Source organism: Phacochoerus africanus, chromosome 3 (assembly GCF_016906955.1).
Source record: "Phacochoerus africanus isolate WHEZ1 chromosome 3, ROS_Pafr_v1, whole genome shotgun sequence".
Taxonomy (NCBI): Eukaryota; Metazoa; Chordata; class Mammalia; order Artiodactyla; family Suidae; genus Phacochoerus; species Phacochoerus africanus.
In genome coordinates, this window is record NC_062546.1 from 11600861 (window position 1) to 11619869 (window position 19009).

The 19009-nt window shown below is 46.7% G+C and overlaps 1 protein-coding gene and 1 pseudogene across 1 annotated transcript; both read right to left on the reverse strand.

The window, feature by feature from the left end:
- Positions 1–1623: 1623 nt before the first annotated feature.
- Positions 1624–17327, reverse strand: RNF114 (ring finger protein 114). Its single transcript, XM_047770886.1, has 6 exons — positions 17147–17327; positions 12981–13131; positions 9291–9397; positions 8858–8972; positions 4741–4848; positions 1624–3405 (listed from the first exon to the last, which is right to left on the reverse strand). The coding sequence occupies exons 1-6, from the start codon at positions 17284–17286 to the stop codon at positions 3340–3342; spliced, it is 687 nt and encodes a 228-aa protein (XP_047626842.1). The 5' UTR covers positions 17287–17327; the 3' UTR covers positions 1624–3339.
- Positions 6645–6770, reverse strand: LOC125123793 (uncharacterized; annotated as a pseudogene).
- Positions 17328–19009: the final 1682 nt, after the last annotated feature.

Below are 19009 nucleotides of genomic sequence, written 5' to 3' on the forward strand. Positions count from 1 at the left end.
CCTTGGCCTCAAGAGCTGAACTTATCAGTCGGGAGACAGCCACAAACAAGTAATTAAAACAAGTAATTGCATGAATGATAATTTTTTTACTGAGGTGTGAGCTTCCTGGCAAATAGCAGATGTTCAGAACATTTATTCTGCTAATAATATACATTGAGTAGGTTGTCCAGACTTAACATGATGCCCAGTTTGAAATGTGAATTATTATTATTATTATCATTGCTTTTCAGGGCCGCATCCGCGGCACATGGAGGTTCCCAGGCTAGGGGTTGAATCGGAGCTGCAAGTGCCAGCCATAGCCATGGCATTGTGGGATTCGAGATGCGTCTGTGACCTACACTGCTACTCACAGCAACACCAGATCACTGACCACTGAGTGAGGCCAGGCATCGAACCCAGATCCTCACGGATACTAGTTGGATTCATTTCCGCTGCACCACAATGGGAATGCCTTAAATCCCTACATGTTTTTAATTACTTATGCTATATTTAATACAAATGTAAAGGAGTTCCCACCGTGGCACAATGGGATCAGCAGCATCTTGGGAACAGTGGGTTGCAGGTTCGATCCCTGGCCTGGCACAGTGGGTCAAGGATCTGGCATTGCTGCAGCTGTGGCTTAGGTCGTGACTGCGGCTTGGATCTGATCCCTAGCCTGGGAACTCCATATGCCATGGGGCAGCCAAAAATGACCAATAGTAATAATAATAATAATAATAAAACAAATGTGGAAGTATTTTGTCTAGTCATTTTAAGAGTTTGATCACATGCATCTCTGACATTGGAGCAAGTGGCATCATCTGAGTAACTGTTAGAGTTATTTCAAGGTCCCAGGCACGTCCTAGTCCCATTTCTTTGAGTTGCTTGAGAGCTGGCACTTCCTGTATCTGTGCATGGTGCCAGGAGGTCCTATGTGAAGTCCAAGGTGCCCATTCCTGAAACATCCCTGATTCCCCTCCATCTCCTCATGGAATCTTTCCTTTAATTCAGTGGTCGTGCAGGTCCCAGACCTCGGCGTCCCTCTGGACTCCTCTCCGGCTTTCACACCTCTCCCTCAAGAGCTGTGGAATCAGACAACCTCAGTACCGCCATTACCACTGCACAGCCCCGGGCCGCCGCCACCTCCTGCCCGGAACCTGCAGCAGCCGCCCGCCTGGCCTCTGCTTCCTTCTTTCCCCACTGCAGTCCCCTCTCCATGTGCAGGAGAAGGATCCTATTTAAGCCGAATTACATCAGGAAGGAGAAGTATTTTCCAGATGTCCCACAGCCAGTGGCAGAGTACAAAACTGAAACACGGCCATGACCTCAGATCTCCCATGCGATGGTCTCAGGGCCGCTACTAAGTCATCTAAAGCCTCTTTCATGGAACATGGTCACTTCCTGCCTGACTGGAGCTCCCAACTGCGGGGCGGGGCAGGGTGGGCAAGGTGTCTAATCTCCAGAGAAGACAGGCCCAGAGAGGGCAGCTGGTGAAGTGTCAGAGCTGAGATCCGAGCCAGATGGGGCTCACTCGTGACAGACAAGAACTTCCCCTTAGGAAGAGCAAGTCTTCCTGAGGCTCCCCAGGCCCAGAGTTCAACAAGTGGTGGTTATTTCCAGAAAACAGGCATTACAGCTTACTGGTTGGATAAATTATGAAATTTATTTGTATTTCACCTTTTAAAAGCCAGAACATAACAAATGTCACTATCTGGAAAGTCCTCTTATTAGAAATACATGAAGTGCACTTAATACAAGGAACTCTGTTTCTTGGTACCACCCGTGAGACCACCATCATCAGTTCCCTAAACGAAGGTTTTGTCCAATTTCCCTCTAAACTTAGACCGAGGTGATCTCAATCCAGGGGGCTCGAAGTGAACTTTTTCCAGAAGTTACAGTGAAGAAACTGACCATAACATTTGGGCCCTCTCAAGCAACAGCAGATTAGAAAAAATTACTTTGCCCCCAAGAGCTGTGTTTTTGCTGGTTCCTAGGCATCTGGCTCTCGGTGGCAGGGACAGAGGGGCCCACAATAGCAGTGCACAGGCCAAAAGCCCCGTCATTTGCAGCCTCAGCCGCTGACTGGAAAAAAAAGTGTCCATATTCAGACAAGAGGTCTGGCAGGGAAAAATGAATTGAAATCCAGATGCCTTTTGGTCGATCAGAGGCTCTACTCCTATACATTACAAGCCCTTAGCCTTATATTTATTAATATTCATGAAACATGGTGAACGCCAAGCTTCTTGAGCTGCTTCTATTACCAACTTCTCAGAGGAGGGTCAGGCAGCAGGTGGTGCTCCCAAGACCTCTCTGCTTTCGAAGGCAGGTCTTTACACATCAATTCACGTGTTGTAACCAGTTTTATAAGGAAACCATTTGTGATAGAAAAGCAACACAATTTAATCTAAGTTACCAAATAAAAGATGCAAGAACTAGTATTCATGGGAGCTCACAAACTTCTTATTCATTTGAGGACTTCTTTTCATGCTTCCAGGACAAGAACATAAGCAGGCTCCCAAATCGAGAGGCATCATGACTGAGTCATCTGAAAATACTTCATCAGTTTGAAAATTAGAACCAAAAAGCTAGCGCCCTTCCACCTCTTAGCTGACCCTCCTCCCCTCTTACGGATAATTGGAATTTAACTTTCCTAACCTAGAAACACTTATTTTCACTAAAAATACGTGGTGACACCATACCCTAAAAAGGCACCATGCAGGCATTTAAGTCTGAACCAGTTAAATCCTAAGGGTGTGCAGGAATGATAGGAAAATCTCACTCATCAAAACTTCCAGCATCAGACCATGTTCAACCCAGAACATCCACCCTAACAAGACCTGTGAAATGTTTCCCATGAGGTAACTCTAGCTCCTGGCAGCTGCCGCCAAGGACCAACCAACAGGAATCTGCACAGCACAGGAGGGGGCGCTCCATCACCCATCACTCCATTCTTGCTGGCGCTCACACCCCTTGGGGACAAGGGGAGGAGATGCTTGTTTCATTTGTGCTACTCATGACCCAGAAAAGGTCCTGGCTGGTTCGGAGGACCTGAGAGATCAACAGTGGACAGGAGAAGCAGGCATGAAACGAGGAGAGGTGGAAAGCTGGGTTCTCTTCCAAAGAGGAGGCAAAAGCTCCAGGAAATGGCTGAGGAGCAGGAAAAAACCGGACAGATGACAAACAGTGAGCAGTAGGGGAAGAGCCCCAAGGAAAGGAGGGCTTGACTGGGGACCTGTTTCCCTGTCAGAAGTGACCCCATCCCAACACCAAGGCTCACTTCCAGGTCTGTGGTACATTTTAGGTGGAAGAGTCACATGTTTCACACGGACACACAATGGAAGCTCTGGAAACGGAGCCTGCTCACTGGTCAATGAGGGAGCGTTGCAGCACTTGGTTCATCATGTCCTCTTCATCAACGTCGTAATCCTACGGGCAAAGCAGAGGCTCAGCCTCAGTGACCACCTGTAGCTGTGAGGACTTTTAGTCAGGGAGCAGAGCCCCTGAGGGGTGGGCTTGGGAGAGGCCGCCAGGGGCCAGGCCCCAGGCCACTGTTTTTGATGCAAGCTGCGTGACTCTGGGCACACAGCTTGATCTGTGCCCCTGCTGCCTCACCCTGGCGGTGAACATGAGGGCTCCCTCAGACGGGATGGTGAGACCCAGAGAACACCTGAAGGAGGCCTGGCACAAACCAGCTGCTCAGATGGAGCACCCTGCAGTGAAACCAGACGTTTTGGTGCAATGAGGCAAAGTTATGTATGTGGGCTCTACTGGGGAACTGATTTCATCTTTCTCTCTTTATTTTTCGGCTGCACCTGTGGCATGTGGAAGTTCTTGGGCCAGGGATCGAACCCACACCACAGCAGCAGGCTAGGCTGCTACAGTGACATTGCCAGATCCTCAACCCACTGTGCCACAAGGAAACTCCCAATAAAAGGTTTACTTTGAACAGTTGGCCAGGTTTCTGCCACTAGAATGCCAGGACAACAATGTGTCCTTCAAAACAGCTCAGCTCGAGAGAAAGGATGTAAACTTGATGACACATTTGGCTAGTTGATGCGTTTAGCTTGACCTGAAGTACTTAAAAAATAAACATGGGGAGTTCCTGCTGTGGTGCAGTGGGTTAAAAATCCAGCATTGTCTCTGTGGCAGCTCGGGTCCCTCTTGAAGTGCAGGTTCAATCCCTGGCCTGGCATAGTGGGTTAAGGATTCCGTGTTGTAGCAGCTGTGGAACTGGTCACAGCTGCAGCTTGGATTCAATCCCTGGCCTGAGAACTTCCATACAGATGCGGAAAAAAAGGGGGAGAGGTGATGCTTCATATGGAATTCTGCATTTCCAGCTTACTGAGGTTAGGGCCGGGGAGAAGCCTGGCAATACCGTGCCTTCATTTCCCGACCATGACTATCAGCTGGAGATGATGGCAGCATAACCCGAGTCATGCACCACCCAGCCTGCAATTCCTTACGAAAATCACCTGAACTTAAGGATCCCAAACCAGGTTCTGTAACAGGTAGAAACCATACACTGAAAGAAAGTGGATAAAGGTTTTCATAAAGATAAAAAATAAAAGCAAGCTTTACTTTGCCTCAGTCTAGATGACTGGCCAGTTCATCTTCTTAAATACCACACAGCTGACATTTCAGGGAGCCCATCATGTTAGTGACAAAACTCCCCAAGGGGACTCATAGTTCTCCAGGTTAGAGAAGGGAGGTAGCTGTTCTGTCCCTCAGGGGAAGGAATTAGAGCCCAGGCTCCAGACTTACCACGAAAGTGTCGTAAGAAAACTGGTGCCGACGCTGGATGTGTTCTATGAAGTTGGCGCTCCGGTAGTTGGGGTCTCCCCATGGCATCGAGGCACATATTGGACAAACCTTTCCAAAAAGAAGCATGGTCTTAGGTACTCCATGACTGAGCTGACATTAGCCCTCTGCGACCTGTATCTGGCCGCCTTTCTCCCAGGACAGCTGTCCTGACCAGAGCCTGGTCACATCTTCAAGGTCACATTCACATCCCAGAAGACATGGTCAGTCTCCTGCTGGAGTCCAGTGACATGTAGGATGGGGTGTGGCTGAGGAGGGTAAAGGCTTAAGCCACGATAACACCCATTTTTTTTTGGCCGCACCCACAGCATGTGGAAATTCTTAGGCCAGGGATCCAACCCAACCCGCTGCAGTGACAATGCCGGACCCTTAACCTGCTGTGCCACCAGAGAACTCCAATACCACCCATTTCGGATCTACTGAGGTGAGAACAATGTGTCAGCCCAGTAGGGCCTAGACTATGGCCTTCCAACCCAGCACCCAAAATGACGTGAAAACCAGGGAGACGACAGAAGAGCAATGTCCCAAGGAAGTAAAACAGTCTTCTGTGCTATTTTTACAAAATAAATGCTCAGATGAGGGGCTTAGGCAGAAAAGCCTTCGTACAAGGGCTTGACTAGGACTTTAAAGAGCCGGAGGCATCTGGAAAGACAGAGAGTACATGGCAAAGAGGCAATCAGTCTGGCTACACGGGAAAATTCAGAGATGGGCAGAGAGGAGGGGGTCAGGGGAGAAGCAGCGTAAGGGTCTGGCTTGGCGATGGGACAAAGGGGGTGGACAAGAGGCGAATGTGACATGGAGGGGCCTCCTCGAGGGGACGAGCTGGGCAGGCAGCCGGCCCGCGGAGCCGTGCACCGTCAGGACCAGTCTGAGGAGGCGGCGGCGGCTTCCAAAGGGAAGGGCTGAAACACTGGCAGTGAGGGGCTCTCAGGAGGGAAGGCAGGATGGGGGGGCTGAAGGCTGAGAAGACAGGCTTCGCCAGAGACAGAATAATCAGAGGGATTTCAGGAAGCCAAAGGAGGAGAAAAAAGGGAGAGACAATTAGGTTGCAGAACCAGAAACCATAGAGTAGTTTAGCAATATCTATCAAAATTATGAATGTACTTAACCTTTGACCAAATTAATCCACATCTAAGACCTCATTCTTATTTCTGTCAGGAGGGAGGATGTACTAGAGGGCCTGAGTGAGGAAGGAACAGGGCCAAGCATCTCAGGACTACAGGGCCCACCATACATCCAGGGGCCATGATTAGGGATGTATCTGACCCCAGAGCCATCTGGGATAAGCCACCCTTTTTTTTTTTTTTTTTTTTTTGCTTTTTAGGGCTGCACTCTTGGAATATGGAAATTCCTAGGCTAGGGGTTGAACAGGAGCTACAACTGCTGGCCTACACCACATTCACAGCAACATGGGATCCAAGCCACATCCGCAACCTACACCATAGCTCACGGCAATGCGGGATCCTTAACCCACTGAGTGCGGCCAGGGATCAAAACCGCATCCTCATGGATACTAGATGGGTTTGCTACCGCCAAGCCACAATGGGAACTCCCGAGATAAGCCACTTTTCAGCCACTATGTCTTCAAATTCATCTGCATGAAACTTAGTAAATCTCCACTCCTTGAAGATGTGGATTTTCTGGCAGCCAGGGAACTTGAACTTGGCCTTGAGTAGGGCCTCAATTACATGCTCCTTGTTCTGTAGCTTGGTGTGGATGGACATGATGACTTGGCCAGTGTGGACCCTGGTCACTGTACCCTGGGGCTCTCCAAAGGCACCTCATACACCCGTCTGGAGCCTGGAGTGGGGACGGCACGAGGCCAGACACAACTGTCCGCTGGAAAGAGCTATCTCCAAGGTCCCCTAGGGCAACCCAGACAAGCAACAGACTGTATATCCGACTGAGGAGGCTGCCGTTTGCACAATGGGTGCGCGCAGAGAAAAGAGAATTGTTGGCTTAACTGATTAAAATCCAAGACTTTATTTTATAGAGAAACATAAACAAAGATACATTAAAATCTATGGCAGCCTTTTAAAATGTATTATGAAGGAGTTCCCGTCGTGGCGCAGTGGTTAACGAATCCGACTAGGAACCATGAGGTTGCGGGTTCGGTCCCTGCCCTTGCTCAGTGGGTTGATGATCCGGCGTTGCCGTGACCTGTGGTGTAGGTTGCAGACGCGGCTCGGATCCCGAGTTGCTGTGGCTCTGGCATAGGCTGGCAGCTACAGTTCCAATTAGACCCCTAGCCTGGGAACCTCCATATGCCACGGTAGCGGCCCAAGAAATGGCAAAAAGACAAAAAATAAAATAAAATAAAATAAAATAAAAATGTATTATGAAAAACTTCAGAGCTATAGGAAAGTAGAAAACAGTTTGATAAACGTCCCTTAGCCCCAGCACTAAGATGTGAGTCTGATATACTTACCTCAGCAATAAATGAAGCATTTAAAAACAAGACACGATAATTCACCCTTAACTATTTCAGAACAGTCCTAAAAATATGTTTCCCTTTACGAATATAACACCGTTATTCCACCCATTGGGTAAAAGTAATTTTATTGTAGCATTTCATATCCAGTCCTTAATCAACTTTTTGATTGTCTGGAACTAATCTTGATGTTTATCAATAAGAGACCAGTTAGGAGTGCCTCTTGTGGCACAGCAGAAACGAATCCAACTAGTATCCATGAGGAGGTGGGTTCGATCCCTGGCCAAGAATTTGGACTTGGCAAGGAGTCCAATGAAGTCAAGAGAAGATTTATAGTATTCTCAAGTAGATCAGCTGTATCTTCACACTTAAGACAGAAATATAAAGCATGCCACCAGGCCTAATCCTATTAACAAAAGCTCATGTAAATTCTAGAGTCTATGCACTACTTTTTACAGCAGTGGAGCTAAAGATCTGCTCATAAAACTAAGTACACAGTTCAAAAGGAGCAGAGATAAATGGGAAAAATGAAACTGAATTAGAGAAAATGTTATATTGAGACCTTGTCTGTCGAAGTTCCTGTTGTGGCTCAGTGGAAATGAATCTAATACCCACAGGGACACAGGTTTGATCCCTGGCCTCGTTCAGTGGGTTAAGGATCCGGCATTGCCGTGAGCTGGGTCGCAGACAAGGCTTGGATCTCACGTTGCTGTGGCTGTGGTGGAGGCCAGCAGTTACAGCTCTGATTCAACCCTAGCCTAGGAACCTCCATATGCTGTGGGTGCAGACCCAAATTAAAAAAAAAAGACAGGACTGGAGTTCCCATCCTGGCGCAGTGGAAATGAATCTGACTAGGAACCATGAGGTTGCGGGTTTGATCCCTGGTCCCACTCAGTGGGTTAAGGATCCGGCATTACTGTGAGCTGTGGTGTAGGTCGCAGACACAGCTCAGATCTGGCGTTGCTGTGGCTCTGGTGTAGGCCGGCGGCTACAGCTCCGATTAGAACCCTTGCCTGGGAACCTCCACATGCTGCGGATGCGGCCTAGAATAAGACAAAACGAAAAAAAGACAGGACAAGAAAAAAAAGAAAAAGAAAGACAAACCCAAGTTGAAGGACATTCTACAAAACTGGCCTGTCCTTAAAACTGTCAAGATCATCAAGGACAAAGAAAAACCAAAGACTACAGAGACACGACAACCAAATATAACACACAGATTCAGGATTTGGGGGCGGGAAGATTGCTATGAAGGGGATTACAATTGTTAAAAATTTAAACGTGAATTCCAGATTAAATATTTGATTGCATCAATGTTACATTTCCTGAGTATAAAACTTAAACACGAAAAAAATGCGGTTTTCTAAGAAAATATCCTTCTTCTTAGGAGATATATGCTGAAGTATTTAGGGGCAAAGAGTCATGACATTTGTAACTTACTCTTGAATGGTTAGCACAAAATATGTATACTGAGTATGGTTAAGCAAACATAGGTGAATGTGTGAATCGAGGGGAAAGGTACATAAGAGCTCATTTAACTAATCCTGTAATTTTTCTGCTAAGTTCGACTTTTTTTCTATAAAAACAACAAAAACACAAAACAAAACAAAAAATTCAAAGATTTACTCTTACCACAGATTTGGTGTCCGTGCTATGGACTAATTTGCAGTGTTCCACAAGCCCTTCTTGATCAAAATTCTTCTCAGGACAGTAAGGACAAGGAAAAGTATAACGGTTTGGGACATTCCTAGAACATGAAAGGCAGGAGAAAAGAAGAAACCTCTCAATGAATACTTTCCACACAATTTCAACCACTGTATTTTCCAAAAAGGAGCAAAGTTCACTGAATGTGTTCTGACAGGGATTCTGATGATCGCTTCCCAATCAGGTCAACTGTTTCTAAAATAACAGCACAGCTAATATTTGAAATGAGCATCAGAGTTGCCCTCCACATCCACACCCAGCACAAAAATTTACATCAGCTTTAACCAGCATAACAATTATACCTCCTCTTTCCAAAACTCATGAAAAAAGATATCCACCTAAAAGAGGGACAGTCATTTACCTTGGCTGAAGGGACGCATCCTTGGTGGTGGCCTTCACACCTTCCATGATGTAATTCTGGTATTTGGAACAGGTAGCCACGTGTGCCCGGATCTTGGATAGGAAAAACTTAGGCAGGAAGAATCAGAATTAGTTAGGATCTTGTATCCGGTCCAACTTAGTCTCAAAGCAAAGGCAGGATGAAAACCAGACCTCTAGCCCCCTGGCCAACAATCTCACCAGACTCCCGCTTATGCTGACAGGGCTGAAACCCTGACTGTTGCAGAGTTTCTGTTAAAGTTCTCCACACTAGCACTTAAACTGGTCTCCTTGCAGCAAGCCAAGAACCATATTCTATTACAAGTGCAGCAGAGAAAAGTAACCTTTTAGGTAAAAGGGAGAAAAGCCAGTAATCCTAGTTAAATAATAACATCCTATCACCAGATAGTGATGATCTTGAAACACCCCCAAAACAGAATCTGATTCTATTTCTCTTAAATCTAGTCTGTGCAAGATAGAGAGAACAGAAAACCCAAAGAAGAGTGCTTTATCACATGTGTTCTAAAAAGAAAGAAAAAGTGTAAGGAATGAAGAAAGAGGAGGTAAAGGGAAGATAAACAGTTTTGGAGGTGTAATGTCTGGAGGTATGATACAATACTAATTACTAATCTTTAAAGAAAATAAAAAAAATACGGAATTAAAAAAAAACCATCATGCATGCAAAACTAAAGATGAAGGTAAAAGGAAATTTTATTGCAGTATCTGAGTTTTTAAATGAAAAGAAACAGCAAGGAAAAAAATGATTCAGTATTTGAGCTCCAGCTTATCACGATGCTTCTGTCTTATCTCCAACTAAAGAACTTGACCTCAAGCCACAGAGCTCCCAATTAAAAGGGATGGGAGATAGCCCTATTCAGAACTGCAGCCACTGTGTACCCTGAAATCATTCTGAAAGGAAGGCGATGGTAAGGTGTATCCATTCTATGACTACCCATACTAGTGCGTTAAAGTAATGGAACCGACATGCAAGGGTGTCTAATTAGTCATTAAGTGAAAAAAAATTTTCAAAAGTGAAAAGAAGTTGTAGAAATATATATTTTGTAATAGGATCTATTTTGTAACAGGATCTGTGTTTGTCAAAGGGCATAAAAATATTTTGCAGCCTTTTATTTTTTATTTTTTTTGTCTTTTTGCTATTTCTTGGGGCCACTCCCACGGCATATGGAAGTTCCCAGGCTAGAGGTTGAATCGGAGTTGCAGCCACTGGCCTACGCCACAGCCACAGCAACACGGGATCCAAGCTGCGTCTGCAACCTACACCACAGCTCACGGCAACGCCAGATCATCAACCCACTGAGCAAGGGCAGGGACCGAACCCGCAACCTCATGGTTCCTTGTCAGATTCATTAACCACTGCGCCACGACGGGAACTCCTACTTTTTTTTTTTTTTTTTTGAGCATTTTAAATTGAACCATTTCAAAAGAGGTAATCTCTGGAGCGGGGAACAAGCCTACATTAGTTTATATTTCTGTTTTCTGGAATTAATAAAATCATAATACTTTAAAAACCAATAATGCTGTGTATTTCTCTTTGAAAATAAGACAATGGAGTTCCTGGATTGGCAGCATCTTGGGAGCGCTGGGACCTAGGTTCGATCCCCAGCCTGGCACGGTGGGTTAAGGATCCAGTATTGCTGCAGCTGTGGCTTAGGTTCCAACTGCAGCTTGGACTTGATCCCTGGCCCAGGAACTCCATATGCTACAGGGTGGCCAAAACAGGAAAAGAAAATAAGACAAAAGTATTTCTCCTGTGCAGTTACAAAAGATGTTAAAATAAATACTGACACTAATATTGTCATACAAAAGAGCATCGATGCATTTCAAATTTTAAGATAATGCTATCTTAACCATATGATTTCCTATTGACCTCTGTATCACAATTCCACCTTGCCAAGGGCTAAAGGTTGAACAAGTCTTTTGGGGGGGGGGCAGGTCTTTTTAGGGCCACACCCAAGGCAAATGGAGGTTCCCAGGCTAGAGGTCCAATCAGAGCTAGGGCTTCGGGCCTACACCACAGCCACAGCAATGCCAGATCCAAGCCGAGTCTTCAATGTACATCACAGTTCACAGCAACGCCAGATCCTTAACCCACTGAGTAAGGCCAGGGATCAAACCCGCAACCTCAAGGTTCCCAGTTGGATTTGTTTCCACTATGCCATGATGGGAATTCCTCCTATATTCTTTTTTTCAATTAAAAAAAAAAAATTTTTTTTTTTTTTTGTCTTTTTAGGGCTGTACCCAGGGCTCGGCATATGGAGATTCCCAGGCCAGGGGTTCAATTGGAGCTGTAGCTGCCTGCCTACACTACAGCCACAGCAACACAGGATCCAAGCTGCCTCTGCCACCTACACCATAGCTCAAGGCTACGCCGGATCCTTAACCTACTGAGCAAGGCCAGGGATCAAACCTGCAATCTCATGGTTCCTAGCCAGATTCGTTTCCGCTGCGCCATGACGGGAACTCCTGTTTGTTTTTTGGCCGCACTTTGGTATGTGAAAGTTCCTGAGCCAAAGACTGAACCCAAGCTGCTGCGGTGACAATGCCAGATCCTTAACCTGCTGTGCCACAAGAGAATTCCTAATTTTTTTTACTATAGTTGATTTACAATGTGCCAATTTCTACTGTATAGCAAAGTGACTCAGTTGCACACACACACACCTTTCTAATATTCTTATCCATCACGGTCTACCTCAGGAGACTAAAGAGAGTTCCCTGTGCTATACACACACAGGACCTCGTTGTTTATCCTTTCTAAATGTTACGGTTTGCATCTACTAACCCGAAACTCCTCCTCCACACTCCCCCTCCCCGCTGGTAACCACAAGTCTGTTCTCTCTCTGTGAGTCTGTTCCGGTTCTGTAGACAGGGAGATAGGTTCACTTGTGCCATAGTTTAGATTGCACATGTAAGTGATATCATATGGTATTTGTCTTTATCTTTCTGACTTACTTCCCTTAGTATGAGAATCTCTAGTTGTATCTATGTTGCTACAAATGGCATTATTTCATTCTTTTCATGGTGGAGTATGTGTGTGTGTACACCTTATCTTTATTCAGTCATCTGTTGATAGACATTTAGGTTGTTTCCCTGCCTTGCTATTGTGAATAGTGCTGCTATGAACATAGGAGTACATGTATCTTTTTGAATTACAGTTTTGTCTGGATATACGCCCAGGAGTGGGACTGTTGGATTATACGGTAATTCTATTTTTAGTTTTCTGAGGAACCTCCAAACTGTCTTCCACAGTGGCTGCACCAACTTACTTTCCCACCAACCCTCTTCTCCACACCTTCTCCAGCATTTGTTATTTGTAGACTTAATGATGGCCAATCTGTCATTACATTCTAATTAAAACTGTATATGCTACTTTGAGGGAATGGGTCTTTTATAGGAAAATACTGGGATAACTGATTTCTATAGCTTTCAAAGCTAAACTATGTCACATACTAAATCAATTCTTAAAAAAAAAAAAAAGCAACCAGAAAGGTTACCAAAATCAAATAGCACAGCCACCGCCACAGGTAACAAGCATGCACACGTGCTGTTAGTCACCTCGTCATGCTCTAACTTCAGAGACGACGTGGCAACAGCTCTACATTTTACCCATCTCATCAAAGAAAGGCACTGACCCTTCCATTTTATTTCCACATACATTTTTACGGCAGCCATGGCAAGAAGTCTCTGTGCTCTCAATCTGCCGCTCGAGCTCCACGGCTCGGACGCCAGGGGCCAGAGTGCTGCGACACACCCCACAGACAGGCTTCTTCGGCTTCAGACATTCCTGCAGGCATGCAGAGCAAAAGCTAGAACAGACATACAGAGAACCTGCGTCATGCATTGTGGAGACAAGACAACAAAAATGGATAAACTTTTAAAGTGACATCCATGAGTAATGAGTTAAAAACAACCTGCTCCCTACTCTCGATTCAAATACTGAGTCCTTCTAGGTGAGAAAAACGGGGATGTGTGTTCCCTGCAAAGAACACATAGGTCTCACAACAGAAATAAATGCAAACTACCATGACACATGGCAAGAAGTTTTATGGCACAGTCTTCAACCCTTAGCCCCTGCCATGAGGGATCTTGGTGGGGTTTCCCGAACTTCAGCTTCTCTTCTGTGAAATGGAGATCGCAGGACCTACCTCTAGGATTGCTGGCAGGATGGAATACATACAGCAGGCCCTTAGTACAGTGTCTAGTACATATGGAATGCACCACAAACAGGAGCTATCATTAGAGGTGAATGCAAGGCACTATGGGAACACAATGTCAAGAGCAACCAGCTGTGAACCAAGGACAGGGCTGGTAAGACTTCGGAGGCAGCATCCATGAAAGAGCCTTAAAAGAAAGAGTTTAGCAGAGGGCACGATTCGAGGCCCTTCGACTTTTACTTCTCAGGGGCATCATGAATACTTAACTTTTCCTCACGAGCAGTATGGACCCAGGTGTTTAAAGCAGGGTATCAATAAGACCAAATTCAAGTTTTAGAAAAATAACTCTAGGGTTATAAAGGACAATAGAGTGGTTGGTTTAACTTTTTTTTTTTTAGATGAGGAAAGATGAGAAGAAACCTGAAGTAGAAACCAAACAGACGGCTAAAGGCAAGAGGCTGTGAGAGCCTAACTGAAGCAATGATGAGTTCAGGGTGGAATCAGTAGGACGTGGTAATTTGCTGACTTTGGAAAAGAAGTAGAGTCAAAGATGACCAACTTTCTGTCCTGAAGCCTAGGCAGGTGGTTATACTGCGACAAAGTGCACAGAAAGAATAACAAAACATGAAAACACCCTGGCTACATACTTGACCTGATAGGTTTGAGGCAGCAAAACAAAATCTGCCAGAACTCAGGACATATAATCAAAGGTAATCTGCACATTTGATAATTTTCTGCTTTCTAAAATTTTGCTTCCTTTCTGTCATCTAGCTAGATGTTAATGCTGCTGGGCAAAATGTTAGACCAGGCTGAGAGAAGGCACAGTGGGGAACTAGCAAAGTTCCCGTCCTCATGATGCTTATATTCCAGACTGGAGGAAAACCCAAGTGTTAATTTCAGGCAGTGATAAAATTTATGAAGGAAATAAAACAAGGCGGAGATCACTGGGGGAGGAGGCGTGCATCAAAAGAAAGCTTCTTCAAGGAGGTAACAGTTGAGCTGAGACCTAAAATCATGAGGAGACCTGGACAAAAAGAGTGACACAGAGATGACACCAAGGGCAAAGCAGGGTCCAACAGGTAGGAAGGCAGGCCTCTGAGGCCACGATGTGGCAGACGACGGGGAGAGCGTAAGCAATGAGGTTAAAGAGGCAGGTGGAGCCTTATGGTCATCACTTGTACCTCTTCTCAAGGGAAGATCAACAGAGCAACCCAAGAGGGCACAGAGGGTCCCACAGAGAAAAAGGAAACAAACCAAACTCAGCTTTGTAGATAAGAGCCTCAAAACCTCCCTCAAGCACACACCGAGATACAGCTGAGACCAACGTTCACCGGCCACCATAAGCCTGAGTCATGCCCGATGAACGAGCCTGCTTTTAAACGGCCCTTGCATCTAGGACAGCTTTTAGTTTCCATTTCCTATTTACAGGCTTTTTTCTAGTTTAACCTTATAGCTGCTCCACCCTTCTTGTTACAGCAATAGTAGAAAGTCCCTTTTCTTGAGCACCCAGCCACCGGCCCTCCAACGGTATTCCACCAAGTTGAAGAGGGAAATAAAACACAGGGCTTGAAATAAAGTTTTACAAAAATTCAACGCCCGGAGCAGCCAGAGGTGCAATGATGCTTGTTTCCAAGCACAAAGTTAGCAAAAATCAACCAAGCAGAGCAAAAAGCACTTGGCTGGAGCCCAGGGAGACTTGGCTGCCCTCACAGAGCTGCTGCCATCTGTCTTCAATCAGCACTGAACTGATGAACACATGGAACAAGTAGGGGATAGAGGACAGAAAGAGCCAACGTCTGAATCCCAGTATTGCGCCTTGACCTCTGACCTAGGAAAGGTCCATCCGGCTCAAGGAAACTTCAAATTTTGCTGCTCTTTAGTTGGTAAAATGTCCTGGGTCAAGCCTCTTTATAAATGTTAACTGTAAATGAAATCCATGGAATTAATCCAAAATTAGGTAAATATGATAAGGAGGACTGATCCAGGGAAAAGAGGGCTCAATGAGAAAGCTACCTAGACACCACTTGAACTCTAAGTTTGCTTCTACCACTAATATCTTAGTTCACCCATCCCCTACCTGATCACTCTCCCCCACACAGCTTTGATCTTTATAATTAATACCTTCCCACTGCACAATGAGTTTTGACAAGTTTGAGCATTTGTTAGTACTTATTTATCATCAATTTACTAGACTGTGAACTCTGAAGGCAGAATCACCTTGTTTCTTACTATGCCCCCAAATCTGGCACACAGTGGGCATACAAGTATTTTAGTCAGTGGAATATAAGATTGGAGATGGTTGCTCAGACACTATGGTGGGCACAGGGGACAGAAAGAGACACAAAATAGATAAGGACAGGGCCTTCATGATCCCTAGGTTTTGCTCTGTGCAAAGCAGGAGAAGGAAGCCCCAGGAGAGAAGCAGGGGGTATAATTTAAATGGGGATGGTGAGAAGAGAGGTAAAACTGGGACTTGGAAGTCTGGAAAGGATCTGGGGTAGTGGCGGGGGGAGGTGCAGATGGCACAAGAAGAGTTCCAGGCTAACTGAACTGCAAGCAGGAACAGCCTGAAGCTAGAAAGATCTTAGTGTACTTGAAGAGGCAAAGCGTGGTCAGTGTGGCTGAAGAGCCCTTGCCAGGTGCCGACTGTTCTCTGGGCTGGCACACAGACACCTGCAGTCCATCTGGGAAGAGTCAGACAAGGTGAACCGGGCCTAAGTGAGCCTCATGTCCTCACCTGCAAAATAGCTGCCAATCCTCCCCCCCCTCCCCCCCGCCCCCGCAGGACAGCTGCAAAAATAAGAAGGTGTCTATCGTGCCTACTGACAGATAGAAGGACTCTAAGGCCAATAGCAAGGTGATGGCCACCATGAACATTGGGGGAGGCCATTAGAGGAAATTCAGCTCTCAGCAAGATGCAGGTGACCACATTTTCTACAATTCTTTCGACCTGGGTGTTTGCGAGTCTGATGGAGCAAGGCTTAGGTTCAACTCCGGCCAACGTCAAAGCACCTGCCCTAGAACCTGTACTGGACATTTTCACACACATTTCCTTCAGCCGTCATAGGCAGTCTACCAGCAATATGGAGGCTTAACTTCAAATACAATGAAACAAACCTCAGACACTAGTAGGAAGGCTAACAACCTCAATCTGCCAACTGCTGACCTCTTTCACAGTTAAGCAGACAGGTCAGATCTACATCAAGACTTCCCTTTTGTTCTTTTAGTTAAACGCTTCTCCAACTTCAGTGCACATTAGAATTTCTTGGCAGAGCTGGACAGATAACACCATACGTAGAATACTTTAGGAACCTCGTAAAGACTATTCAAGGGAAACTCTGGCTCTCCAAGGGCCGACTTTCAACCCGACGTTAACACCCGATAGGGTTCGACTCCACCGTCATGCGTGGGAAGGGGCCTGGCAGGCCGCCTGGAACGCGGCAGGCGCTCGACAGAAGAGCGGGACGGGTGGGAGTAAGCCGGGCCGAAAAGAGCACCCCACCAACTGCCACGGGTCTTCAGGAGCCCCGGGGGCCCCGCGGAGAGGCGCCTCTAGGCCGGTCCTCTCACTCCCGCCCCGAGACGCTCCCTGCGCGGGCCTCGCTCCTCGGTGCCATTATCCTCCCAGTTAGACGCCCCCCGAACCAGACCCCGACTCGCCGCTTACACGTGTCCGCAGGGCACCTGCACCGGCTTCTCGTACACCTCTAGGCACACGGGACACGTGAAGCGGCCCAGGGGGTCGGCCTCCGCCGCGGGCCCTGCCAGCTGCGCACCACCCTCTCGATCCTGCGGTTGGGCCGCCATCTTGCCGCCGCGGAGTGCAGCACCACTGCGACCCTGGCGAGCCGGGGGCGGGGCTAGCAACCAGCCGGGGAGGGGCGAGGGGGCGGGACGCGAGGGGCGCTGGGGGCGGGGCTTATGGACCGCGCCTGCGGCTGGGGGGCGGGGCGTGGGCCACGCCTCCTGGCTCCTCCGAGGGGAGAGAAGGAAGGAGATAGGAGAGTGTGGAGGCTTTGGCTTTAGCCACTGTTTACCGAATTTAAATCGTTATTATTATACTTCATGTTTGCTTATGGAGTTCCCATTGTGGCGCAGTGGAAACGAATCCACCAGTATCCATGAAGATGCGGGTTTCATCCCAGGCCTTGCTCAGTGGGTGGGGGATCCAGCATTGCCCGAAGCTGTGGTGTAGGTAACAGAGGAGGCTTGGATCCCGCGTCTGCGACCTACGCCACAGCTCAGGGCAGTGCCAAGTCCAGGGATTGAATCCGCATCCTCATGGATCCTAGTCGGGTTCGTTAACCACTGAGCCAGGAAGGGAACTTCCCGTAAAAAATTTTTTTTAATTTGCTTATGCATTATTACTTAATCTTTCTCGTCGAGTTGATCTTTAAACTTCAGCAAACATGTTGTAAAAGGAGATAGCCCTCCCCGAGCTACAAAGAGAAAATCAATACCACTTATTCCTACAGGGCACTGTGAAAATACAGCGGAAACAATATAGTCTTATAAATTAATGCTGGATATAGTTGAGCTGAACAGGGAGATTAACTATGATTAGAGAGGTGTTGAAGGCAGGCTGTCACCACACTGAAACTTCCTAGTGAAAGCAGAAGTAATCTCTATGGAAAGTTCCCATCGTGGCTTATGAACCAGACTAGTGTCCATAAGGCTGCGGATTCGATCCTGGCCTCACTCAGTGGGTTAAGGATCCAGTGTTGCCGTGAGCTGTGGTGTGGGTTGCAGACACCGCTTGGATAGGGCGTTGTGCCTGTGGCGTAGGCTGGCGCTGTAGCTCAGATTTGACCTCTAGCCTGGGAACTTCCACGTGCTATGGGTGTGGCGCTAAAATGCAAAAAAAAAAAAAAAGTAATCGTTATCTACCTCAGAAGCAAACTATTTAATATTGTGACACATGCCTCCTGGGGAAGGGGGTTTAGCTCCAGCTCTGTATTACATGGGAAGATGGAGGCTTGAAGCCATAGACTAAACCTCAATCTTGAAAGAAAAGGGTAGGCCTTAGAAGCCAGGTGTTCTGGGAGTTCCCATTGTGGCTCAGCGGAAACGAATCTGGCTACCATTCATGAGGATGCAGGTTTGATCCCTAGCCTTGCTCAGTGGGTTAAAGATCTAGCATTGTTGTGAGCTGTGGTGTAGGTCACAGATAGGGCTCGGATCTTGAGTTGCTGTGGCTGTAGCGTAGGCCGGTAGCTGCAGCTCCAATTCAACCCCTAACCTGGGAATCTCCATGTGCCACTGGTGTAGGCCTAAAATACAAAACAAAAAAAAAACCAACTCAGATGTTTTGAATCCCAACTTTTTTCCATGTTCCACTACACCAAATTGGCTCTTGTATATATATATAGCCCATTTAACAAAAGTTATCTCTTTTTTGTCTTTTCTAGGGCTGTACCTGCGGCATATGGAGGTTCCCAGGCTAGGGGTCCAATCAGAGCGGTAGCCGCTGGCCTACACCACAGCCACAGCAACTTGGGGTCCGAGCTGCGTCTGTGACCTACACCACAGC

Bases quoted from the DNA above. Each gene is read 5' to 3' on its own strand.
- RNF114 (XM_047770886.1), bottom strand. From the start codon at position 17,286: ATGGCGGCCCAACCGCAGGATCGAGAGGGTGGTGCGCAGCTGGCAGGG. The intron at 8,973-9,290 runs GTAAATGACTGT...TTCATGTTCTAG, and splicing joins GATGCGTCCCTTCAGCCAAG to GAATGTCCCAAACCGTTATA. The intron at 4,849-8,857 runs GTAAGAGTAAAT...CTTTTTGGAAAG, and splicing joins GCACGGACACCAAATCTGTG to GTTTGTCCAATATGTGCCTC.